The sequence below is a fragment of the Sus scrofa genome, chromosome 13 (genome assembly GCF_000003025.6).
Source record: "Sus scrofa isolate TJ Tabasco breed Duroc chromosome 13, Sscrofa11.1, whole genome shotgun sequence".
NCBI lineage: Eukaryota > Metazoa > Chordata > Mammalia > Artiodactyla > Suidae > Sus > Sus scrofa.
Window position 1 is genome coordinate 200048096 of NC_010455.5, and position 27377 is coordinate 200075472.

At 49.3% G+C, this 27377-nt stretch overlaps 1 protein-coding gene across 1 annotated transcript; it reads left to right on the top strand.

Moving 5' to 3' along the window:
- Positions 1-26807, top strand: CHAF1B (chromatin assembly factor 1 subunit B). Its single transcript, XM_013982578.2, is given in 15 exon segments — positions 1-105; positions 781-975; positions 1693-1825; positions 4102-4219; positions 4584-4687; positions 7751-7847; positions 10052-10136; positions 12703-12796; positions 16959-17028; positions 17124-17215; positions 20246-20393; positions 21423-21848; positions 23795-23811; positions 23814-23888; positions 24371-26807. Coding segments are annotated over 14 exon segments (1815 nt in total). The 5' UTR covers positions 1-105; positions 781-849; the 3' UTR covers positions 24601-26807.

A 27377-nucleotide genomic window follows, 5' to 3' on the forward strand; every position in this document is an offset into this window, starting at 1 on the left:
GCCTCTGAGATCCCGCCCACGAGGAGGCGGGGCCTGCAGCGCGCGAAAAGCGGCGCGCGAGGCGGCGGGAGCTGGCGGCGCCGGGTCCTCACTCGGTCCGTGCAGGTAAGTCGTCCCCGTGGCTGGCTCCCGCGTCCCCGCGGTTCCCGGGCCTGGCCGGGCGGGGCGAGAAGCTCTTACCGAGGGCCCGCCGCGAGGACCGGGGATAGCTCCCAAGAAGCCCGGGTTCGTGCGAGCGTCCCTGGCGCGGTGCGGCCTCCTCCCTGCCTACGTCAGGTCTCGGTTTCCCGGGCCCAGAGCCGGGTCCGGAGCGGCAGGAAGGGGGCTGCCCTCTCGCCCAGGGCCTCAGTCCGCTCCTTGTACAGCCCCTCCCCGGAGCGGCCCTCTCCCCTGGGCAACCCCTACCCTAGGCAGCCTCCTGCCCGGGGATGGCCCGGCCGCCGGCTCTCCTGCTGGCGGCCCGGCCCCGGCGCTCTGGGCTGCTCACCCCACCCCCCCAACCCCAGTCTACGCTAAGCAGCGGCGGGCGTGCAGCCTGGCCAGCCCGGTCCCTTGATTTCCTCTGCCTGGGTGTTCCATTTTGTTTTCCTGGCCGTAGCAGGAGGAGAAGCAGAACAGCCAAGACTCGGCGAACCATTTTAGGTGGAACTTGCGAGCTAACATTAACATCCTCTCCCAATACAGCGTGCATTTTAAATGGTTGGCAGGGTGCCTGGCTCATAATAAGCCTTCAGTACATCATTCCTGCTTTAATATTCAACTTGTACCAACGATTTTCAGCTTTCCTCCGTCTTTGGAGAAAGAACGGTTCCCGAGGAATTTTATTTTGCCCCTGCAAGACTCAGGAGGATGAAAGTCATCACTTGCGAAATCGCCTGGCACAACAAGGAGCCGGTGTACAGCCTGGACTTTCAGCATGGAACCGCGGGGAGGATCCACAGACTGGCGTCCGCGGGCGTGGACACCACTGTCAGGGTAAATGGGGCGGAGCTAGAAAGGGCGGGGAAGCACCCCTGAGGCCGCCTTCTCCACTCTTTTATTTATAACTAATATCAACAAACACAGAGACATCATTTAGTCGCGAGGGATAAATTCTCAGGGCCTGGAGTCAACCATGAGAGCAAAAGAGCAGCTTTCTTCCTGGGGTCCCGTTTCCTAGATTGATGTCACTGGATGCCCTTTATTTTAGAATCCCGAGCCAGGTTCCTCTTGGGGAACAGCTTGCCCTAGAAAGAGGTGGGAGGGAGGACGGCTGGCAGTGGGACTGCAGGGTTGTGTTTCAGAGAGCAGCTACTTCATTTTACATTTCAAAAGAAACATTCAGTTTTCGTTCTGAGTGTAAATATAGTGTTGGTCTAGTAGACACAGTATAGTGAGTGCTCGCTGTGTTTCTCTGAACAGGTTTTTTTTTTTTTTTTTTTTTTTTTTTTTCATTCTTTTTAGGGCCACATCTGCAGCATATGGAGGTTCCCAGGCTAAGGATCGAAACAGAGCTGCAGCTGCCAGCCTACGCCACAGTCACACGGGATCTGAGCCAGGTCTGTGACCTACAACGTGGCTCAAGGTAATGCTGGATCCTTAACCCACTGAGCGAGGCCAGGGATCGAACCCACATCCTGATGGAGGTTAGTTGGGGTTCATTACCGCTGAGCCACGGCAGGAACTCTGGAACAAATGTTTTCACATCAACAGATCTGGAAGGTGGAAAAAGGACCAGATGGAAAGGCCATTGTGGAATTTCTGTCCAACCTTGCTCGCCACACCAAAGCTGTCAACGTTGTGCGTTTTTCTCCAAATGGGGAAATCTTAGCATCAGGAGGGGATGGTGAGTATTCAGCGTCAGAATTCTTTCAGATCTCCATGTGTCTCATATTCAAGAGCAAGATTTGCGCTAGGTGTACTTTGTGATTTTAGAGATCACTTGACCCTCTCAATCTGTCATTTAAATGGTTTTGCAAAATAATGTGGGGAGTGTGACGGGGTAGAACACTGCCAGCTTAAACTGAGAAGGCCCGTTTGAAAGTAGCCCCTTTCCCACTTCTTCCCACCGGGCTGGAAGGGGCCTGCCATTCTGTCAGAGTCCCAAGGCAACTGTCCTGGCCTTGCTGGACTGTTGGCTTACTGTCCTTAAGTGATCGCGGTCCATTCTGTCTCTGTGTAATGAATCATTAATTGGCCTAGGGAGTATTGTCTAAAGGGCCCTCTAAATTATGTTTGTCTGGTAGGAGTAGTTGATTCATATTTTCTGCTTAAAATGGCATAGAACTATACAGAAAAGGTAAATCTTTTTTTTTTTTTTTTTTTTTTTGGTTTTGAGGGCAGCACCCATGGCATATGGAAGTTTCCAGGCTAGGGTTCAAATCTGAGCTGTAGCTGCCGGCCTACACCACAGCCATAGCAATGCCAGACCCAAGCCCTGTCTGTGACCTACACCACAGCTCAAGGCAATGCGGATCCTTAACCCACTGAGCAAGGCCAGGGGTTGAACCCGTGTCCTAAGGGATACTATTCGGATTCATTACTGCTGAGCCACAGGGGAAGGTCTGATAAATCTTTTTGTCATGCTCTAAAACTAAAATAGTCCAGAAGTCAGAATAAAAATAAAGCAGACTAAAAAAAAAATAATAATAATAATAATAAAAATAAAGGAGTTCCCGTCGTGGCTCAGTGGATAATGAACCTGACTAGTAACCATGAGGTTACTAGTTGGGTTCAATCCCTTGCCTCGCTCAGTGGGTTAAGGATCCCGCGTTGCTGTGAGCTGTGGTGTAGGCTGGTGGCTACAGCTCTGATTAAACCCCTAGCCTGGGAACCTCCATATGCTGCAGGTGCAGCCCTAAAGAAAAGAAAAATTTAAAAAATAAAGCAGAAATCTCAGATGCTACTTGCAGGAGGAGGAAGAGAGACCCGGTTACATTCGGTGCCCTGATGCGCAGTGTGTGTGTAGAGGGAGAGGTGGGAGTGGCAGCCCCATGGGGGGTGGGAGGGTGCTGGCCAGAGTCTTCTGTGGGGTTGCCCAGGGCAGCACAAGTCCCTTGGCCTTGAAGGCCCAGAAGCCTGCTTTTAGTCAGCATGGGGAGAGGGTCTGTCTGTCAGGCCGATTGAAGCTGAGCTCCCCTGATTCCAGTTAATTTAGAAAGAGAACGCATGTGTCCATACCACCGGCTCCTTCATTCTCCTCGGGCATTGCTCAGGGGGCGGCTGCGTCATGGTCAGGAGGTGATGTGTGGGGAATTAGGGGATTCGGATGACTGACGATGTCAGGCCGAGGTGTCTGATGCGCCACAGTGTTCATTGCTAACACACGGACAGGCTTGCATGTGCTGGGTGTTCTGTCCTAAGCGCCTTGCGTATTACCTCATTTAATCCTCACACTAGGCCTGTGATGTGTGCACACGGCTAGTAGCCTCTTTTTACAGGTAAGGAGACTGAGGCCTCGAGATGGTAATGAGCGAGCTGTAGGTTACACAGGTGGGAGGGATTCGCCAGCCCCTGAATTGGTGGCTCTGTTCTTCCACGTTTAGCCACTTATAGATAGGTTGTGTCTGTAGGTTTGTCAACGTAGTCGCTTGGCAGTGGTGTTTTGCTGGCGTGGGGACCCTCTTTAAGGTTTCCTTGTACAGCTCTGATCTGGTAAGAGTTTGATTTTGGAGTTGTTCTTTGTTTTTTTGTTTTTTTGTTTTTTTTTTTTTTTGTCTTGTTCTTTTTAGGGCTGCCTCCACGGCATATGGAGGTTCCCAGGCTAGAGGTCGAATCGGAGCTGTAGCTGCCGACCTCTGCCAGGGCCACAGCAATGCCTGGTCTGAGCCGCGTCTGCAACCTTCACCACAGCTCACGGCAACGCCAGGATCCTTAACCCACTGAGTGAGGCCAGGGATCAAACCTGAAACGTCATAGTAACTAGTCAGATTTGTTTCCGTTGCGCCACGATGGGAACTCGTGATTTTGGAGTTTTTGTTTGGAAGGCAAACCTGCTTTTTCTGCCCAGTCTCAGAAGTAAACCCTCATGGCCCTGGTGTCTGCTGAACAGCGTAGATACTGTTCAATACCCGAGAAATCCAGGCGTGAAGGATAGAAATCCTTCCTTGACTTTCTCCACAGATGCTGTCATTCTGTTGTGGAAGGTGAATGATAACAAGGAGCCAGAACAGATTGCTTTTCAGGACGAGGATGAGGCTCAGCTGAACAAGGAGAACTGGACGGTGGTGAAAACCCTGAGGTAGCCTGAGAGGGGCCTGGGGGTGATTTATCTCCACAATCTGAGCACATGAAGCTGATTCACATTTTTACTTCATATTGCACTTAAAACTTTTACTTATGTAAGACAGTGACACAAGAATCGTTTAAAAGGTAAAAAATGGATTTTCCTAGTTTCTGTTGCAACATTTTCCTTAGTAACCTCAAATCGGTTTTAAAGATACACGCGTCCTTGAAGGTAGTAGATTATAGCAAAAGCTAATATAGCCCAGTGGAAATGTCTTAAGATTCCAGTCGAACGTGTGCTCCCTGAATTTGCTTTTAAATTTTCGACATTTTTTTTCTCTCCTTGAGGCAAAAATTTCTTTTTCCTCCTTGGATTCTAGGGGCCACTTAGAAGACGTGTATGATATTTGCTGGGCAGCTGATGGAAATGTGATGGCTTCTGCCTCTGTGGATAACACGGCCATCATATGGGATGTCAGTAAAGGTAGCTGATATGTTTTTGTTATTATCAGGGGGAGGAATATTCTAAGTTTCTAAAAAAAACCTAACCTTTATTTTATTTTATTATTATTTTTAAATGGCATGGCTTTTTGTTGTTGTTGTTTGGCTGAGCCTATGGCATAGAGAAATTCTCAGACCAGGGTTGGAACCTGAGCCACAGCCCTGACAGTGCCAGATCCTTAACCCATTGAGCCACCAGGGAACTCCCAGAAGAATTTCTTCAGCGAACTGAAACAGGTGTTTGGCTCAGCAAGTTAGGAATTAGCCCTATATGCCACAGATCCACCTTGTCTTTAAGGGCTCAGTCGGAATGTATGAGGCTCAGCAGTGGTGTTACTGGTAAATTATTGGTGCTGCTGCAAGGCTTGGGGGTGCAGACAGGACAGGGACAAGGCTGATCCTTGCCTTCATGGAACCTGGAGTCTCTGGAAGATTATCAAGTCATCATAATTAGTGGGGCATTGGATGCTTGATGTTGGGGTAGATGGGGTCCATTTTTAGGACATCCGGGAAAGCCAGGGGCACCTCACTGCTTTGAAAGAACCTGTCCTCAAGTTAGAGGGACAGTTAGATGTGTGAGAGCTTACTGTAGCAGGAAAGTAGCAGTGAAGTGCCAGAAGCCAGTAAACTGCTCTTTACCCCCTGTAGTCCTGCACTCAAGAGCTTGACATGTTCACCTAAACCTCTTCCTCTCCTCTTTTATTTTTTGGCAGTGCTCATAGCATGAGGAAGTTCCTAGCCCAGGGATCAAACCACAGCAGTGACCTGAGCCATGTCACTGACAATGGCAGATCCTTAACTGCTAGAAAGATGGCCCTTTATTTTATTTTATTTTTTTTTTGTCTTTTTTTTTGGTTGTTGTTGTTGTTATTGTTGCTATTTCTTGGGCCGCTCCCGCGGCATATGGAGGTTCCCAGGCTAGGGGTCCAATCGGAGCTGTAGCCACCGGCCTACGCCAGAGCCACAGCAACGCGGGATCCGAGCCGCGTCTGCAACCTACACCACAGCTCACGGCAACGCTGGATCGTTAACCCACTGAGCAAGGGCAGGGACCGAACCCGAAACCTCATGGTTCCTAGTCGGATTCGTTAACCACTGCGCCACGACGGGAACTCCAGATGGCCCTTTAAAAAGAACTTCACTTGATCTCCAGTTGTCCTGTCAGTCAGTCACAGTTCTTCAGCGGGGCCTCTTGGAAGGCCTGTCATCTACCTGCTCTGATAGTGACGTCTTAAGCCAGGTGTCTGGCTCTCCTGCCAGAACCTTCTCCTTCAGGTCCCCAGAGCCCTCTACTTCCTGGTCTGTCAGCCCTTCTGGCCTCTCTTACTTTCTCTCTCCCACTTGCTCCCTGGGGGGATCCTGTGTGAACAGAGACCCTTAACTTCCACCTGACCCACCAAGACAGACCACAGCCCAGGATCTGTGTGTAGTAGGGACAGTTTCCTAGTCCAAGGATGAGCACAGCTGCTCACAAAGCTGCCACCCTGCAGATTAGGCCACTGCAGATTCATCCTCACCAGCCTCGGGGTGGGGGATGGGGGGTCCTTTCACCCGTGAGGTTTGATCCCCCTCCTGTTCTTCCAGTAGCTCCCCCGAACCTCCGCAGTGTTCCTTAACCCCTCTTCTTCACCCTTCCTCTCAGCACCTTAATCTCAGCCGACTCCCTGAAAAGATCTTCAAGAAGGGGAGCAGGGAAGAAAGTTAGCAGAAATTTGTGCAGTGTGTTTTACACACAAAGGTCCCTAGCGGGACCCTGGCAACTGACCTGGGGGCCAGCGGTTTTAGCAGGTGGTGGGGAGGTCGAGGAGCTGAAGCCCAGGGTACAGAGTTGAGTGAACGGAAGGCGAGAAGCTTAGGAGAGTGAGTGAGGTGGTGCAGGCCCCGCCCCAGAGAAGAGGGATTTGGTTTTTGGTTTTTTAGAGACTGGCTAAGGCTTCTTCTTTTTTTTTTTTTTTTTTTGTCTTGCCTTTTCTGGGGCCACTCCCATGGCATATGGAGGTTCCCAGGCTAGAGGTCTAATTGGAGCTGTAGCCACCGGCCTACACCAGAGCCACAGCAACTTGGGATCCAAGCTGCATCTGCGACCTACACCACAGCTCACGGCAACGCCGGATCCTTCACCCACGGAAGGCCAGGGATCGAACCTGCAACCTCATGGTTCCTAGTCGGATTCATTAACCACTGAGCCACGACAGGAATCTAAGACTGGCTAAGGCTGCTAACTGCCTCCTTTTAAGGTAGTCTTTGTGTGCTTCTGGTTTTACCTTCTAAATAATTCCCCCAGAGCCCTTTTCCTACCCCTGTACCCATTGCTCTAGTTCAGGCCCTCATCTCTCACCTGGTCTGTCACCTCCTAACTGGTAAGCCATTCTGGACTCTTTTCAAAACCTCTGTTTCATCTTTATTTTTTAATTTTTTTTATGGCCGTATTTGTGGCACAGGGAAGTTCCAGGGCTAAGGAACGTATCCGAGCACAGCTGCACCCTACGCCTAGAGCTCCAGCTAGTGACCCAGTGCGCCACTGCAGGAAGTCCAGTCTGTCTTTATGATGCAGGTCGTGTTCCAGCTCATCAGCGTTCCTCTGAGCATCACCTCGAACACCCAGAACCTTTTCCTCACACCCAAGGGTCTCACACCCACGAGCAGTCTCGGCTGCTTGTCCTTGCTCCAGAGGCCTAAGCTGACACCCCCCCCGGGGGGGGGGTTGCTCAGAATGCCTTCCTCTGCCCCCTGCATCCTGCCTGACCTGGAGGACTGCACTCAGCTCACTCTTTTGTGACTCACTCTTTTGTGACCCTCGTCCTCCGAGTTGTGACGAAGGGGGAGTGCCTGCTGGAGAGTCTGTCCCTCCCATGAGCTGTCAGCTCCCTGGGGGACGGGCTGTGTGAAGTCATCCTTGGTCCCCAGACGCTGACATGGAGTTTGTCAGTCTCTTACCAGCTGCTGAACGATGGAATGGCATCAAGGAATAATACTGCAGTTGTACTGTTTATGTCATTTGTGCTTGAGTAGCTCTTGTTAATGATGTTGTGTGCTTTCTTCGTAGGACAAAAGATCTCCATTTTTAATGAACATAAAAGTTACGTACAAGGAGTAACCTGGGATCCTTTGGGTCAATATGTGGCCACCCTGAGCTGTGACAGGTAAGTTCGTGTTTGGCAAGTTGTTTTCATCTCTGTTTGCTTGAAATTTCCTTCAGAGGCATTTTTATTATAGTCTATCCAGTATAAACCAGAGCCTGGCTTTAATGCTTTTGTTCTTGGTTTCATACAAAGCATTTCATTTTACTGTTATTCTTACAACATAGTAAGAAATCGGAACTAATTAGACAAGAGCCTTATGTGAAGTTAGTACTTAATCTTTATTGAATGGGCAAATGAATGCAGAAAGAGCTTTGAATTAAATTTGAATTTCATCGGCAACTTTTAAAAAAATTTTTTTATTTCATTTTATTTTTTGTCTTTTTGCCTTTTCTAGGGGCGCTTCCATGGCATATGGAAGTTCCCAGGCTAGAGGTCGGTTGAATCGGAGCTGTAGCAACCAGCCTACGCCACAGACACAGCAACGTGGGATCCAAGCCACATCTGCAGCCTACACCACAGCTCACGGCAATGCTGGATCCTTAATCCACTGAGCAAGGCCAGGGATCGAACCTGCAACCTCGTGATTCCTAGTCGGATTTGTTAACCACTGAGCCATGACGGGAACTCCTCATGGGCAACTTTTAAAGAAAAATCTCATAAATATGACTTAGGCAAGAAGAGGTACCTAGCAGTTGGATTGGACATTTCATTTCTTTGGTTGGAGTTTATTTCTACAGTTTTTGACAACTCAAATTAGTATGAGCATAAGCTATTTTGTCTCTCTCCTTTTTTTGCTTTTTAGGGCCATACCCTCGGCATATGGAAGTTCCCAGGCTAGGGGTCGAATTGGAGCTCCAGCTGTGGCCTGTGCCACAGCCATGGCAACTTGGGATCTGAGCTGTGTCTATTACCTACATCACAGCTCACGGCAACACCAGATCCTTAACCCACTGAGTGAGGCAGGGATCAAACCCGCAACCTCATGGTTCCTAGTCTGGTTCGTTAACCGCTGAGCCAGGAAGGGAACTCCTATTTTGTCTCTTCTGAAAGGAGGTCTTATTGCTGTGATTACTAATAATTTGTGTTCTCGGAACTAGGAATTAAAAAATCGGAGGTGCTGGGCATGTCGCTCACTAGTCATAATAGTCCTTGTAAATATTTCCATAATTACTTTTAACTATAACAAACTTAACCTCTGATGGCCCTGAACTGAAAGCACAAAGGAAGAGTTAGTGTTTAGTTTCGTGGAATCTCCTGTGACATTCCAAATGTCATTTATTTTCTGATGTATGTGTTTTATTCAGGCAGTCAGGAGTGAAACAGTCTGATTAGCTAGAGGAATGATAGGAATTACCAACAATCAATTTATCTGCTGGTGTTTTCCTTACTCTTGGAAATCCTTGAGGGCAAGACTAGTCTGTGCAAAATAAACTTCACAACAGCCAGATAGATTGCCACTGGGCCAAATGTCCAAGACCTGAAATAATGTAAGGCCAGGCCTCAAGTTCACCTCCTGTGATGAATTGAAGCATTCAATGAAAACTGAAACCATAGAGTTCCCGTCAAGCCGCAGCAGAAATGAATCTGACTAGTATCCATTAGGATACAGTTCTATCCCTGGCCTTGCTCAGTGGGTTAAGGAGCAAGGGCAGGGATAGGTAGGCTGTGAGCTGTGGTGTAGGTCCCAGATGCAACTTGGATCTGGCATCCCTGTGGCGTGGGCTGGTGGCCACAGCTCCAATTCGACCCCTAGCCTGGGAACTTCCATATGCTGTGGGTATGGCCCTAAAAAGAGAAAGAAATTATGACCTATTTCCCCACTTCATTAGTGATATCTTTTTGGTTAATATTTGCTTCTGTCATTTGGTTAAATGTGAAAGTCGCTGTTAAATGGTTCTGCAGGCCAAAAATTGTTGAAGGAATCTTCACTTTTGGTAATAGGTTGTCTCTATGCAGAACATAGTTTATTTACTACAAAAGATAAATCAGGAGTTCCCATTGTGGCCCAGCAGAAACGAATCCGACTAGGAACTGTGAAGTTGCGGGTTTGATTCCTGGCCTCGCTCAGTGGGTTAAGGATCCAGCGTTGCCCTGAGCTGTGGTGTGGGTTGCAGTCGTGGCTCGGATCTGGTGTGGCTGGGGTGTAGACTGGTGGCTACAGCTCCGATTCAACTCCTAGCCTGGGAACTTCCATATGCTGCAGGTTCGGCCCTAAAAAGACAGAAAAAAAAAAGAGATAAATCAGACTTTTCTTCTTTATTTAGGATCCTGAGGGTATACAGCACTCAGAAGAAACGTGTGGCTTTTAATGTGTCAAAGATGCTGTCTGGAGTAGGGGCCGAAGGAGAGGTATGAAATGCTTTGAGATTCCATTTTAGTGGTGCTTTAGTTGGGATTTAGGAAGTCCTGAGCTTCTCTGTATCTCGCCACTGAATCGCTGGTCTCAAGGGCCCAGCACCTAAACTATAACATGACTTTCTCTCAGACCGCCAAGTCCCAGGTAGTGTGCTGGGCCGGGCTGGCCCGTATGGAAGTGGGGACATCTGGAGGCCAGGGGAGGAGTCAATGGTGGAGGATGGGGGTTTCCAGCCCCCGGCTGTACTGAGGAGTCACCCGGGCGGCACTTAAAAGTGTGGGTGCCTGGGCCCCACCCCCAGAGGTGGGATTCACTTGGCGAGAGTAGGCAGGGCCTCTGGGGTTTGGAGGTGCATTGAGGGTCAAGAACTGCTGACCGGGGGATCCCAGCCCTAGACACCAGCAAGGCAGGCGGGGCGAGCATCGGCTCGTCAGGCAGCAGCAGTACACCTTCCTCCAGGTAGCTGGGGAACTCTGGCTGCGGACAGCAGAGACCCAGCCCTGGGGCTGGTACCCCGGAGCAGCAAGGATTTTGAAAAAACTGGCAAGTGAAACACTGATTCACCATCACTTTGTTTTCTTTGTCTCTCCCCACCCCCCAACCATGAGCCCCTGGAGCAACTTGCCCCCCGCCGCCACCCACCGTTTCTAGGTTGTCTTGACATTTCCATTCTAGAGTCAGAGACCTTTGTAGGGACCACTATTAAATACAGTTAAATAGGAATCTTTACCTCTGACTTGAACTCTCAGAACCTTTAATTTTCTTTCTTTCCTTTTTTTTTTTTTTTTTTTTTGTCTTTTTAGGGCTGCCCTTGCAGCATATGGAGGTTCCCAGCCAGGAGCTACAGCTGCCAGCCATAGCCACAGCCATAGCCACAGCAACATGGGATCCGAGCCACATCTGCGACCTACGCAGCAGCTCATGGCAACGCCGGATCCTTAACCCACTGAGTGAGGCTAGGGATTGAACCCACATCCTCATGGGTACTAGTTGGGTTTTTTACCGCTGAGCCATGATGGGAACTCCCATGAGCCTTTAATTTTCAGTATGCTTCTGAACTAATATGCTTCTTCACTGTGGCTCTTCAAAAGGATGCAGGCGCAGGCTCGGGTATCATGCAGCCTTCAACATTCCTTAGCCACGTGACCTTGGGCAAATTTAACACCTCTCAGCCTCTTTTTTTAAAAAGTCACTAAATATTTTTCATATTCACAACATTATGTTTTGCTATACGGATCACAACAAGCTTAGTGAAAACATGCTAATAAACACACAGGGAAAAAATGGGAGGCCTGGCAAGTGACGCAAACAGCCTAGTCCTAAAGGAACCTGAGACTGAGGCAGGCACGCAGGTGAACGAGAGCAAGGTGCTCCCTGGAACAAAGCAGGGATGAGATGCAAATCCAGTCCTGGGGGAGCGGGTGAGTTAGCTGACCTGAGAGGTGACACGTGTAGTTAGGAGGCTTATGCCTGGTTCCTTGTGGTCTTGAGGATTGATTAAATGCTTAATGTTTATAAACTGTCCGTGTGTGGCAGCAAAAGCTGTTCCACATAGGTGTTGGAGAAATGTTATTTGAAAAGATGATCAGGTTACTATTTTCTTTTTAAAAAGAGTTCATTCAGGAGTTCCCGTTGTGGCGCAGTGGTTAACAAATCCGCTACGAACCATGAGGTTGCGGGTTCGATCCCTGGCCTTGCTCAGTGGGTTATGGATGTTGTGTTGCCATGAGCTGTGGTGTAGGTCACAGACACAGCTTGGATCCCGCGTTGCTGTGGCTCTGGCAGAGGGCTGGTGACTACAGCTCCGATGAGACCCCTAGCCTGGGAACCTCCGTATGCCGTAGGTGCGACCCTAAAAAGGACCAAAAAAAAAAAAAAAAAAAAAAAGAGTTCATTCAGTTGGCTCTTTTTTTTTTCTTTTTTTTTTTGTCTTTTTGTCTTTTTGCCATTTCTTGGGCTGCTCCTGCAGCATATGGAGGTTCCCAGGCCAGGGGTCGAATCAGAGCTGTAGCCACCGGCCTACACCAGAGCCACAGCAATGCAGGATCCGAGCCACGTCTGCAACCCACACCACAGCTCACGGCAACACCGGATCCTCAACCCACTGAGCAAGGCCAGGGATTGAACCCGCAACCTCATGGTTCCTAGTCAGATTCGTTAACCACTGACCCACGACAGGAACTCCAAGGCTCTTCTAAATATATACACACGGATAACGAGCAAAGGGCTCCTTCTCATCTTCTGCATTTCCCCTGGTCTCATTCTCCAGACAAACCACTGTTGACAGTGTGGGCTGTGTTCCTACAGAGGTTTGTTTAATAGTTGTAGAACCACACAGACGCATAGACATCAACACACATGGCGGTCCTTACCAAAAATGGGCCATGCGTTCACGAGTAATTAATCTTTCAGTCTTGTCTGATTATTTGATTGTAATCTATTTCGGTTTCCCTTATTATTTTGTCAGTAATAAATGGCCACATGTAAAGAAAATATAGGAATTGGTAAGCCTTTATTGTGAACGCGAAGATGTGGAATAATGTTTCGACTCTGCCGCAGGCAAGAAGTTACCGGATGTTCCATGATGACAGCATGAAGTCCTTCTTCCGCAGACTTAGTTTCACTCCGGATGGATCTTTGCTCCTCACGCCAGGTGTGTCTAACAAAGCGTTTGATTTAAGGGCACGATGGCATCAGTGGTGACGTCTCTGCTCCTGAGTTTGTGATGTTCTTTTCAGCTCAGCAAATTCTGATTGAAGCATTGGTCCCCAGTTTATCCATACGTTGAAACCTCCAGGCAGCTTGAGAAAATACTGGCACCTGTGTCCTACTTCCAGAGTTAGTGTTTTAATTGGTTTGGAGTATGGCCTGGGTTGGGGAATTTTAAAAAGATTTCCAGTGATTTTAATGTGCAGACAAATTTGGGAGCCACTAGACTAGAGTGATATGTATAAATTCTCTTAGATAAATTCAACCTGAACAAAATTGTAATGAATATCTTTTCTCTAGACATGCATTTGGAGATCATTGTTCTAAAACTAATGATAAAGTGCCTTATTGTTTTTATTCTCCTCAGTAATGAAGCAGCCTGTTGTGACAGGGTCTAGACACAGGCAGGCTGGTTGGAATAACTTGTGGGAGTGCAATGGTCGAGTGTGACAGGCGAGTGGAATCAGAGGACAGTCAGGCTCATTGTCCGCAGAAGGCGAGAGCTTGTGCCCAGCAGGATCAGCCAGGGCAGCGCTGTTGCCCATGTGGTCCCAGAGAAAGTCCGCTGCTCGCCATGACTGGGCTACATCCTGTGTGCAAATCCATGCATGATCCAAGGCTTGGCCAAACGGGAGGGCACAGGTCAGTTTGTCACCAAGTGTCCCAGCCAGGTGGGCAGGGGAGGCCCCCAAGAGTGTGTGAATCATACATGTGTATGTGTGAGTTAAGTTTTTAAAAGAGATTGGAGAACGTGTGGGAATGACCTTGGCTTGGCAGGGGGCGGCGGGGGGCAGAACCAAGAATAAGTAGTTGCTTAAGTATATTAAAAGTTATTTACTAAACTCGGTAACAAACCTTTCCTAAATGGCAGGTCTAAAGATATTTTCAGTTAAAATCAGGTACCAGGAGTTCCCATTGTGGTGCAGCAGAAATGAATCCGACTAGCATCCATGAGGCCGCAGGTTCAATCCCTGGCCTCGCTCAGTGAGTTAAGGATCTGGCATTGCTGTGAGCTGGAGTGTAGGTTACAGATGCGGCTTGGATCCTGTGTTGCTGTGGCTGTGGTGTAGGCTGGCAGCTGAAGCTTTGAATTGATGCCTCGCCTGAGAACTTCCATATGCCTCGGGTTCAGCCCTAAAAAGTGGAAAAAAAAAAAAAAACCGGGTACGAGATAGGTATCTGCTGTTACCATTCTTGGTGGTGCTAATAAATTCAGGAAATGAAATTGCAGAGATTGGAAAAGAAGAGATAAAACTTTGGGATAGGGTTGTATTTCTAGAAAATCCAAGAGATTAAAAAATTAATAAGGTGGCTAGATATTGTAAAATACATAAAGTCTATGTCTTCTGCACTAGAATAAGTACTTAGAAATGTAAAAGGGACAGTTACTCCATCATAATAGTGTAAAACCCAGAATAACATGGGAATGAATAGGCAAAAAATTTAATAAGAAAGGCACAAAGCCTTTATGAAGAAGCCTAGAAGGCCTTATTAATGGTTATAAAACAAGTTCTAAACAAGTGGAGAGAAATTTCAGGTTCTAAAAATTAACATTCTAATTGGATCCCATACAAGGTTTTTGGTTTTTTAAAGGGATGACATCTTGGATTTGTTTAGGGGAGTAAACGTAAATAATAGTAAAAAAAAAATATGAAAAATAAGGAGTTCCCATTGTGGCACAGTGGAAACAAATCTGACTAAGGAGCCATGAGGTTGTGGGTTCGATCCCTGGCCTCGCTCACTGGGTTAAGGATCCAGCATTGCCGTGAACTGTGGTGTGGGTTGCAGGTGTGGCTAGATCCTGTGTTGCTGTGGCTGTGGCGTGGGCCAGCAGCCACAGCTCCAATTTGACCCCTAGCCTGGGAACCTCCATATGCCGAGAGTGCGGCCCTAAAAAGCAAAAAAAAAAAAGATAATCCTTGAGCATGCGTTTGCTTATCTAGATGTCAGAGATACTATAGTGCTACTATTGTCAAATCAATATGGTATTGGGATAGGATGAACTCGTAGAGTAGGGACCAGAACCGAATCCAGAAATAGATCCTGGGATAAAAGGGAATTTCATAGTGACCTGGGTGGGAAGAGTAGATTATTGAGTGAACGGCACTGAAACGTCCAGCTCTCTGGAAGAAAACTAAATTGGACACCTAGCTTACATATAAACGTAAATCTCAGGCGAATTGGGGACTCACATATAAAAGGGATAAATGTAAAACTCTTGCAGGAAAATGGAGGAGGACAGTCTAGGAATGGGTAATACCAAACCAAGACTGGAAACCCAGAGGCTCTTAACTGATAGACCTGTTTGCTGTATTTGAATGTAGAGCTTTTGTAGGGCAGAAAGTAAGAGTGAGCAAAATTGGTACCCATGTGATGGAACTGGAAAGAGGACTCGAATAGATATCATAGACAATGGCTCTTCCAAATTGGCCAGAAGAACAGAAAAAGGGAAAACTGAAGAAAAAAGTGAAAATTACAAAAAGGCACTTTGGGAGTTCCCTTTGTGGCTCAGTGGAAACGAACCTCAGTAGCATCCATGAGGTTGTGGGTTCGATCCCTGGCCTCTCTCAGTGGGTTAAGGATCCGGCGTTGCCAGTGAGCTGTGGTGTAGGTCGCAGACGCAGCTCAGAGTCCAAGTTGCTCTGGCTGTGGCTGTGGTGTGGGCCGGCAGCTGCCGCTACGACTCGACCCCTAGCCTGGGAACCTCTATATGCCGCAGGTGTGGCGCTAAAAAGACAAAATCAAAACAAAAAGGCAGTTTGTAGAAGAATCAGTCTACATGCAAATCAGCACACACAGGAAAATGTTTGGAGACCCAGTAATCATCAAGGAGATACAAGTTAAGGGATGACAATTACTTGATTCATTTCAGACTGAAAAAAGTAAAAACTGTGTCTGACAGGTCTGCAGGGCATGGGTATTGCTGGAAGGACCGTGGATTGTTACGGCCTTTTGGAAAGTAGTCTGGCAACTGCTACGGGCATGTACTCTTCAGCCAGTCTGCCCCTTTCCCTTAAGAAATGAAAACATGGTACATAACAGTATATATGCCCAAGGATGTTTCTTGTGAGCATAGTTCCTAGTTATAAAAACCAAAACACACAAAACTCATTAACAGCATGGGTGACTGAATTGCAGTATTTTCATGCCAGTGAATAAGGCAGCCACTAAAGAAAGATTGCATCTGTTCATGTAGGTTAACTTTCGTGGGTAGTTGACTGGAAAAAGCGAAATGAGCCAAAGTGTAAATGATACCCCATTTTGTAAGACAGATTTAAAAGCACCCTATGATTATATATGCAATTCAGTTGTAACCGGTGGTAACAGTTATGTGAGCAGGTAGGAAATATAGAAATGAGCCAATGGTTTGTTAAAGTGGATTATATGTGGGTGGAAGGATGGGGTGAGATGGGGAGAGGGTGGCAAGACTACTGGCACTATCTCCTGCCCACCCAGGAGGCATGAAATGGTCCCGTGAAAGATTGTGTGTGTGTGTCTGTGTATCAGGAAGCGTTAACATAAAACAGGGAGACTTTCCCAAGAGCAACTGTGTGTGACGGTCATTCTCCGATCAGGCCTGACCGGGTTTTGAGTACAGCCTGCGGTGAATGTACAAGAGCTCTCAGATGCGGGAGCCCCACCCCCACCCCTCCTGGAGCCGTCAGCAGAGGGCTGGTCTCCTGGCAGCCTGCGGGCTCCATCAGGCAGATGGGAAAAGGCCCGAGTCTCAGACTTGGGGCGCAACTGAGGTCAGAATCCAGGAGGCGTCCGGGGGTCTGATCCCAGCCTTCAGCAGCAGGAGTTGGATTCCCAGGCAGAGGGCTTCTGGGGCTCAGGCTCCCTGCTGCATGTTCTTCCTGCCCAGGCCTGGAAGCGGCTGCTGGGTGGCTGCGCCCTCAGGGGAGGTTTCAAGGGGTAGAACCAGAGTAAAGGGCTGAGCCCAGACGGTGATGGAACATTTGCCTTTGTCCTCAGTCACAAAAACATTGTCCAGGGAATAATCTCTCGGGGAAAATATTTTACAAACCGGAACTGGATGCTTTGAGTCTCTGCTGGTCGACCGTTTAATAACACATGGCCTTGCCTTCCTCTTCCTGCTTCCCCAGCTGGATGTGTGGAATCTGGTGAAAATGTAACGAATACAACTTATGTTTTCTCCAGGAAAAATCTGAAAAGGTACGCAACCGAAGCCGCATTTGCAATGTTTATCCTTTCTTTTTGCTTCTGTTGATCGACGGTGCCTTTTACCAAAAGCACGATTCCTCTTCTAGGCCCATCGCCCACCTCCCATGTCCCGGGAAGGCGACCCTCGCTGTCCGCTGCTGCCCCGTCTACTTTGCGCTGAGGCCGGCGGTGGAAGCAGGTATGCTGGAGCCGCAGGGTGGTGTCCTGCTCTCAGAGTCAGGTCACCAGTGGGGTGGGGAGAGGTGATCCCGTATGTGGTTCACAGGAACTCCCTGCTTTGAACTTTTTATCGGTGGCTTTAAGCAGTCTGATTACCATGTGCCTTGCTGCAGTTTTCCTCATGTTGCTTTTGCGCTTGAGGTTCATTGAACTTCTTAGATCTACGAGTTTATAGATTTCATCAAATTGGGGAGAACTTCAGCAGTTATTTCTTTTTAAAAATTTTTTAATTAAAATGTTGAGGGAATTCCCGTCATGGTTCAGTGGTTAACAATCCAACTAGGTACCATGAGGTTGTGGCTTCGATCCATGGCCTCGCACAGTGGGTTAAGGATCTGGCGTTGCCGTGAGCTGTGGTGCAGGTCACAGACGTGGCTCGGATCCCGAGTTGCTGTGGCTCTGGCGTAGGCCAGTGGCTACAGCTCCGATTGGACCCCTAGCCTGGGAACCTCCATCTGCTGCGGGTGTGGCTCTAGGAAAGACAAAAATAAATAAATACATAAATAAATAAATAAAATGTAGTTTGGTTTACAATGTTGTGCCAATTGGCAGTTATTTCTTCAAATATTTTTCTGTCATCCTCTCTCTCATCTTCTTCAGGGCCTCCAGCTACACAGGTATTAGGCTGTTTGAAGTTACCCACAGCTTTTCTGATGCTCTGTTTACTTGTTTTTTTCCTCTCGGTATCTTATTTTGGGGAGTCGCTACAGCTGAATTTTGTTGTTTGCACCCAAAAAGAAATGGGACATGGACGTTCCCAGGCCAGGCATCGAACCCGCACCACCGCAGTGACCTGAGCCATGATCCTTAACCCACTGTGCCACAAGGGAACTCTACAGCTGTATTTTGAATTCACTAATCTTCTGTGCCATCTGCTCGTGGTGCCATCCTGCAAATTTTCTAGCTGTGGCCGTGTAGTGTTCATCTCTCCTTAACATCTTCCATCTTTCCTTTTGCTTGTTAAACACACAGAATGCAGTTTTTATGATTCTTTTAATGGCTTTGTGTAACGGTTTGGGTTTGATTTTTTTTCTCCTCGTGGGTCATATTTTTCTGCTTCTTTGCATACCTAGTAGTTTTTTATTAGATGCTAGATGCTGTGGATTTTATCTCAGTGGATGCTGACGACATTTTCATTCTTATAAATATTCTAGAGCTTTATTCTGGGATGCAGTGAAGTGGCTGGGAAACGTTTTGCCCCCTAGGGGTCCTGCCATTAGGCTTTATCATGCAGGATCTCAGGTGCATTCGGTCAGCCCTAGACCGCTCCACTACTGAGGCAGAGCCCCAGGAGGGCCCGAGGTGATGCCCGTGAGGTGGAAGCCTTTCCGCTTGGGCTGGTGGGTATAGGTGCCGTTTCTGGCCTTGGGTGAGCTCCAGAGATGGTTCTTTCTTTTTTTTTCTTTTTTGGTCTTTTTGCTATTTCTTTGGGCCGCTCCCACGGCATATGGAGGTTCCCAGGCTAGGGGTCGAATCGGAGCTGTAGCCACCGGCCTACGCCAGAGCCACAGCAACGCGGGATCCGAGCCGCGTCTGCAACCTACACCACAGCTCACGGCAACGCCGGATCGTTAACCCACTGAGCAAGGGCAGAGACCGAACTCGCAACCTCATGGTTCCTAGTCGGATTCATTAACCACTGCGCCACGACGGGAACTCCGAGATTGTTCTTTCTTCGCTGTAGTTGTCCAGCCTTGTGCGTGTGCACTGATCAGCCCTACCCCAGCTCCTTTCCTTATGCCTGTGCGCTGGTCAGCTTGGCCCCAGGTCCTCTCCTCACACGGGAGCACTGGGCAGCTCAGCTGAAGACTCAGGGCCCCTGTAGCTCCATCTCTCCTCCTTCTCCCTGGCTCCGGCTGCCTTGGCCTCCTGGCCTCCTGGCTCAGGGCGTCTGCCTCTCGCCCCCTGCTTTCCCTCCACCTTTGCTGGGCCTGGGAACTCTAGGCAGTAAGCGGAGGTGATGTAGGCTCACCGCTCTTGCTTCCCATCTCTCAGGGATTGCCGCTGTTGATTGTCTGGGGGACAGTGGCTTAAAAACCCTGGTTTCATACATTTTGCCTGGTATTTAGCCAAAGGGTAAATCAGAAAACACAAAAGCTGCTTTGAAGTTTCTATCCCTTACGTGAATGTTTGTAATTAACCTGACAACATTAAAACATCACTTGGAGTTCCCATTGTGGCTCCGTGGATTATGAACCCGACTAGTGTCCATGAGGATGAGGGTCTGATCCCTGGCCTCGCTCTGTGGGTTAAGGATCCAGTGTTGCTATGGCTGTGGCATAGGCTGGCAACGGTAGCTTCAATTTGACCCCTAGCCTGGGAACTTCATATGCCACAAGTGCAGACCTAAAAAGGGGTAAAAAGAAAAACAAAAAATCACTTGATAAAATGTTTCTATGTGACCTTGATTTTTCCTTATCAGGCAGTGACCCTGAAGGGTCGCACATCTTTTTCTTCTCTTCCTTTTGGACCTCAGGTGCCCTTGAGTCTTGGAGTCATAACACACTGTCCTCATTGGTTCATGTGTGATTCTTCTTATTTTATTATTTTTTTGTCTTTTTAGGGCTGCACCCGTGGCATATGGAAGTTCCCAGGCTAGGGGTTGAATCAGAGCTGTAGCTGGCAGCCTATACCACAGTCACAGCAGCACATAATCCAAGCCAGGTCTGTGACCTACACACAGCTCACGGCAACGCCGGATCCTTAACCCACTGAGTGAGGCCAGGGATTGAACCCACATCCTCAAGGATACTAGACGGGTTTGTTACTGCTGAGCCATGGTGGGATTCCAATTATTCTGGATTCATACACTCATATATAAAATAATAGAGCTGAATTCTTCTGTAAGGCATCTAGCAAACTAGTCTCGAGTAAAATCGTGTCACTTCTGTTCCCAGGGAGAGGGCTTTGGGCGAGAAATTTGTTGTTTTCTTTGGGAACTTGGCTTTTGCTTGTTTGACCCTCTGTCCCTGTTTTGGCCCCTCGGCAGAGCCCAGCGTGGAGCTGGTGAGCCTGCCGTACCGCTTGGTGTTTGCTGTGGCTTCCGAAGACTCCGTGCTTCTGTATGACACCCAGCAGCTGTTCCCGTTTGGCTATGTGTCTAACATACATTACCACACCCTGAGCGACATTTCCTGGTGAGTGGCTGGGAGAGTGAAGGTGGATGGCAGGGAACAGTGTCTGTTCCCCTGGAGTAGCCCCCCAGGTCAGGGAGCATTTTATCCTACAGCTGGCTCTTTTGGTCCATATTTACTAGTCTTTCCTTTAAAAGGAATCGGCATTAAAAGGAAATCCGTTGCTGACTTGATACAGTACTGCTACCCGTTGTAACCACAGTGGGTGTTGATGCCAGGCGGATGGCCTGGGGTTCATCCAGGTCTCATAAAACAAGAGGAGGTGGAGTTCCCATCATGCCTCAGGGGTTAACGAACCCAACTAGCATCCATGAAGACGCAGGTTCAGTCCCTGGTCTCACTCAGTGGGTTAAGGATCTGGCGTTGCTGTGAGCTGTGGTGTAGGTTGAAGATGCAGCTCAGATCCTGACTTGCTGAGGCTGGTGTAGGCTGGCAGCTACAGCTCCAATTCGACCCCTAGCCTGGGAACCTCCATATGCCGCTGGTGAGGCCCTAAAAAACAAAAAATATATATATATGTAAGAGGAGGCTCTTTGGGCTCGCTGGTCCTTTGGGGACTTGGCCAGGCCCTCCGGGAGGAACCCCCCCACTGCCGGGCCCCTGCTGCACAGACCAGAACTGTGCTTGTCCTGAGGGGTCTCTTTGCCCCTGCCTTTCTGCCTGGGTCCTCAGCACCCTCGGGCTCCCTGGTTCAGCCTCCAGTGCCTGCTTGGACCCCATCATCTATTTCTGGCTCTTGGGAACTCTGATTTTCTTTTTATCATGGGAAAAAAAGAAAAAAGGCCATTTCACCTGCATTTGGTGAACTTGATGCTGCTGCAGAGATGCCGGGTCCCTGAGGAGGGCTGGGCAGGGACAGGGTGTGAGGAAGGAGCTCACGCTGAACGTTTCCAGTCATTTTTCCGTTGACTTTACTTTCAAACAAGGCTCGTGATCTTGCTTGAACTTCCCTTCCTCACTGTAGTGAGAGCGCTAAGAACAGCCCAGAGATTTGGTAAAACTGCTCACTTTCGCTCCTGTTTTGGAACAAAGGTCCAGCGACGGGGCCTTCCTGGCCATTTCCTCCACGGATGGTTACTGTTCCTTCGTGACGTTTGAGAAGGATGAGCTTGGAATACCCTTGAAAGAGAAACCGGTTCTGAGCGTGAGAACGCCTGATACAGCGAAGAAAACCAAGAGTCAGACCCAGTCTTTGCCAGGCCCCAGGCTGGTAGAAGGGACACCCACCAGCAGGGCCCAGGACCCCAGCAGCCCCTCTGCAACCCCCCCTCCAGGGAAGCAGTCTCTGGCCCCTGCAGCAGCCAAGGACACCCCTGCGGCCACCCCTGCCGCCAGAGGCTTCTGGGCAGCACCCTCAGAGGAGAAGACCCTGCAGGCCAGCAGTCAGAACGTGAAAGGCCACCCGCCCCGGAGGGTCACTCTGAACACGCTGCAGGCCTGGAGCAAGTCAACACCCCGGTGAGGACTGCGGCGGAAAAAGACATTGTCCCTGCAGTTGAAATACAGTACCCACTGAAAGCCCCACCCTTCAGTAGGTGAGAGTGCAGAGAGGCAGGTCTGAGAGGGCCACCTCCTTGCCGGCAGACCTCTGTTGGGTCTCGTCTCCTCCCTGTCAGATGAGGTCCAGGCTCCTGTGCTCGGCTCTGTGGTCACCCGCCGTCCTGGGTCCCGCACGGTTGCCCCTCGCTCTCCTCCGTCCCATGGGCCTTACTCTCCAGCTGGGTTCCCAGAGCACCGCTGTCCTTGGAGGCCTCTGTGCCCTTGTCCTCCAGGGATGCCCTGGACACCTGTGCCCCTGGGTGACACTAGGGTCCTCCTGGAGAACCCATTTGGATGTCCCTTCAGCCCTTTTCTCTGTCACATCACTTTCAGTAGCAGGTGTGTGATTTACACTGCTGTCGCCCTGGTAGAGTACAGGCCCCGAGAGACAGGAGTGGGTCCCACTCTTTACCTGCGTTCTCCTGCCCAGAACAGCAGCGGGCACCGGGCACAGGTAGGAAGTCAAAGGAGCAGCTTCCCGGGTCATGTTAATCACCATGACATGTTAAACACTGCTCGATGCTTCATATATAAGCCTGTCAGACGTGGTTTCCACGACAGAAAGCTCCAAAACAGATGGGCGTCTGGCAGATGGCCCTGGAAACGGTACGTCTGGTCTGGATGGCCTCCAGGTGATGCACAGTTAGTTGTTTTCTTCCCTGGCCACGTCCGTCTGGCTGGTAAACGTCCCTGAGGCCACTGCAGACAGACCTGCTCGGCACGGTCCCGTCATCAGGCAGCGGTTAGCCTCCAGGTTTCCTTACCGCAAACCTCTGACGGTATACTGCCTTCTCCCCGTCCCCCCACCGCCTAGCCTTCCATATGCACCCCACTGGGAGGCGGCTGGGAGGGGCTGCAGCAGGAAGGGTGGGGGTGACAGATGAAGAAAGTGTCACGTGCCTCTCATGCTCTGCCGTGTTCACGAGACTCCACTGGCAGATCCATGATGTGGGTTAGGTGCCAGGCTTGGCTCTTTCTTTTGCTTTTTAGGGCCACCCTGTAGCATATGGAAGTTCCCAGGCTAGGGGTCAAATCGGAGCTGCAGCTACCAGCCTACACCACAGCCGCAGCAACACTGGATCCTTAACCTACTAATAGAGGCCAGGGATTGAACCTGCATCCTCATGGATACTAGTCAGGTTTGTAACCTGTTGAGCCACAACGGGAACTCCCTTGACTCTTTGATGAGCAATGTTTTTTTTTTTTTTTTTTTTTTTCTATTTTTTAGGTGAGGGGAGGTAGCAGGAAAAGGTTCTTTGAAATATTTTTGGTATTAAAGTTTTTCCCTTAATTTCTTGCACTTACAATTTTAAAAAATGTTGTCGAGAACCAAGACCCTAGATTTTTAAAAAGAACCGTCTTATGTTTGGAGCTTTTTCCATCGTGGAAACTGACAGGCTTATATATGAAGCATCGAGCAGAGTGTTCAGCATGTCACGGGGTGATTAACAAAACACAGGTTTTGAAACTTTAGATGATTGGTTAAGTTTTAAGTTGACTTAATGTATGTGATGGTTTAACTTAGTACAAGATCCTTAGTAAGGGGCACATCAACATTATATTCAATGCCTGGCATGATATGGTCAGCTGTAAATTTTAAATATTTGCTTTGAGTGGTGTTGAAATTTGGTATCTTACACAGTGATGCTAATGATACTGATGACCTTCCATTTTGATATGATGAGGGAGTTCCCTGGTGGCATAGTGGTTAGGATTCAGTGCTTTCACCACTGTGGCCCAGGTTCAATCCCTGGTCTGGGAACTTTGATCCCACATCAAGCTGCGACACGCTGCAAGAAAAAAAAAAAAAAAAAAAAAAAATTCCCCAATATACTAATGACCTTCTACTTCTCTTTTTAATCAAGGAGAATAAACTTAATACCCTAAAGACAGACAGCCCGCCGAATTCTATACCAACCCCTCTAGCATCCAGCCCTTCCACAGAGGAAATCCAATCAGGTAAGTGATACTGTTACTTGTTTACTTTAACTAGTGAGACTGTCTCCTCCTTTGGAAATCAGCACCGCCTAACTTTAGGTCAGTTCAAGTTTACCTGTTGTCTAAACTCCCTGGCTGCCCATGTGTTCTCAGCAGGGAGACCCCTCCCCGGAAGTGCTCACTGCCAGGCCTGCGGTGGCTGCAGGGGTGGTGTGGAGCTGGGTTTGCGACCCTGGTGCTGGGGCCCTGTGGGCTGTCCTGTGGATGCCGGTACCTCTCCCCTCTCCAACTCATGGCATTCTGCAGTGACACTGCCCACTGTCCCTCGGAAGCACAGTCGTCTCTGGTTGAGAACCTCTGGTATAGCTCTTCCCCTTCGATCCAGAAAGGCCCTGGCCAGGCAGTTCACTTCCTGGTCTGGACATGAAATTGATCTTGTAAATGTCTGCTCTTAACCTGAAGTCTTCCCTCACCTGCCAACCATGCATCTGATCCCGTTTCAGAGGTGCCTGGGGACCCGCAGGGCAGCCCTCTGGAGCTGAAGCGGCCCAGACTCAGTGAGCCCAAGGAAGGCCCCAAGGCCTGGACCCTTGATGAGCCCTGGCTGGTGCCTGAAGGCTGCCAGGTCTGGGGACCCCGTGAGCCCAGCGGGGTGGAGGGGCGAGGCGGACGACACCTGGGACCAGCGGCCTCAGACGGAGCCAGACGGACACTCGCAAATTCATTTCTTTAGCAGAAGATTCAGGACCAATCTCCAGAAAGATGTTTGCTCTTGTATTTACATTTTTACCTCAGACATGTGGACGTTTTAATAGACTGTCTCTCTTTGACGAGTTTCAGAGACTGGAGCAGTTCAGCGTTACCTGGTGTAAAAGTCAGTAGCCCCCCGTGGACTGCGTAGATGAAAGCACAGATGCCGCGGGCGGCTCCTACAGCTGCAATTAGAGGACATGGAATTAGGGAAGGTTTATTCTGTTGAGTTTAGTGGGTTTGGTTATTAGATCAACTTAGCTTCTACGTAGTTGATCATTTGAAGATTGTGAATTGCGTTCAGATTTTAAAGGTAACAGTGCTCGTTCTGGAAAGTTAGTAAACTAGAGGAAAGTAGGAAAAAGGGATTGGACGTGGAGTCACCCATCGTCTCACCACCAGAAGGAACCCTTGGTCATGTTTTGGTGTATTTCCTTCTTAAAGTTTTTATTTTATTTATTTTGTTGTATTATTTTATTTTATTTATTTTGTTGTTGTGTTATTTACTGTGTTGTGGGGAAAGTTGAGATTTTACTTTATATACAATTTGGTATCCACACAGGTTAACAATTTTTTTTTTTTTTGGCTGCACCTGTGGCATGTGGAAGTTCCTGGACCAGGGATCCAACCCATGCCACAGCAGTGACCTGGGCTGCTGCAGTGACAACACCAGGTCCTTAACCCGCTGCACCCCAAGGGAACTCCTAGGTTGATTTTTCAAAGCCAAAAAATACCTTTCCTTAGTGGTTTGTGCCTCTGCTTTCTGGCCCCTGGGCTGCTGGCGTGTTCCTGTCCCTCTCGGTGGTAAAGAGGACTGGTGGGCTGAGACGGATGAAGTGCTGTCGCCACAGAAGCGTCAGAGGCACTGGTGACATGGATGAGAGGTGGCAGCGGGTGGAGCCCAAGAAGCTAATGTGGCTGCTTCACCTCAAGCCTAGTTTACAGATGACTTTTTTTTTTTTAAATCACATTTAGTAATTTATTTTTATTTATTTTTTCTGTTTTTTAGGGCCGTACCCACAGCATATGGAGCTCCCCAGGGTAGGAGCTACAGCTGCCGGCCTGTGCTACACCGTAGCAACAATAGATCTGAGCCACGTCTGTGACCTACACAACAACTCATGGCAATTCTGGATCCTTAACCCACTGAGCGAGGCCAGGGATCGAACCTGCAACCTCATGGTTACTAGTCAGATTTGTTTCCGCTGTGACACAACGGGAACTCCTAGTTTGTGATGCTTGATGCCGTCACTGTGACACAATGAACACGATGAGTCACACAGGTAAGGGTACCCCCAGGGCCCCTTCCCTGTCTGAATGGGGTCAGAGAGCGAGTTCAGGACCCGCAGATCCAGGTTCTGGCAGGAAGCTGCTGAGGATGGAAGAACTGGCTTTCTTCATGTCGGGTCAGCAGCAGGAAGAGAGTTGGAAAGAAGGTCCACCTTGTTGTTTAATCCACAACCTAGTTAACCGGACACGTCTGCTCCCTTTACAAGGGAAGGTGGCAGATGGGATGATTTAGGGTGTGGAGAGCTGGCAGGTGGGTACATGCAGAATTGTCACAACGCAGGTCACATTCAACATGGAGACATTTTAAATAGCAGCCGTCTGGTCTGGTGGTTCTCAACCTTGAAGTCACCCAAAGAGCTGCCAGGCCTGGATGCCCGGGTGCCGCCTCCGGAGGCCCAGTACCCTCGGTCTGCAGCACGGTCTACACATCAGGATTCTTTAGGCGCCTCCAGTGATTTGATGCACGGCTGAGGCTGGGAAGTCAGGAGAGGAAAAGCTTTCCCCAGAGACGGTTTCTGCTGGTTAAGTGCATTTGCACTGAAAGCTCTTTCTTCTCTGGTTCATCACTGTTTGGCAGTAAAGCTGCTTTACCAGGGCTGCCAACTGAGAGGATCATGTGTGGGCGATGCCATCAGCTCTTCAGAGGGAAAGGTCTTTTTTAAGCTTCCTGCGGCTGGAGCAAGATGTGTTTTGCAGTGGTTGATCCTGGGCAGGCAGGAGTGATCACGGACCCCGTGTCTCCGTGAGTGGCAGCTCCCTGGCCACACTCAGTGGAGGGGTGATGGGCGGGGAGGGGGCAGACGTACTTCGGCTGAAGTGTGTGTTTACAGGCATAGTTGCCTGTCACCTGTCACCTTGATTGTCCATTACAGAAGCGGCAGTAAAGCCCAGGTGGTGTCAGCTCAGTGTCCTGATCTAAAGCCCCCTGCTTCCATCTTTGTGGTGGCTGGGGAAGCATCCCGCAGCGGGGGCCAGCCTGACCCTTGGGCAGTATTCCTGCTTAGCGTTCACATGTAGGAACCTGCCCAGCACCTGGATCTGCAGTTGGATGGGGCTTCCGGTGCCTGGGGTGAGGAGGCAGGGCTGTTCCGCCCCGGCCTGCGGGGGGCGGGGGGGAAGATTCGGGATTGCCTGGCAGCAGAAGCGAGGGCTCCATCACAGGCCGGGCACTTGGCCAGGACGTGGTGGCTCAGGGCTGCTGCCAGTGACCATGCTCGAGCCCTTGGGAAAGGGGCCTCCTCAAGTAGGGTGTCCAGGGCAAGGGCCTCCTGGGGAAACAAGAGTGAGCAGGAGGGTAAGTCACAGCCTGTCCTTCTTCGGCTCATCTTTGTCCCCCTGTGGCCACCCCTGCTGTCTTTGCTGAGAGCACTCGCTTCTTCACCTGACTCTTCTTACCAAAATAACTGTCAGTGTCCATTTAAGTAACATAAGTCCTGGAGTTCCCGTCATGGCTCAGCAGAAGCAAACCAG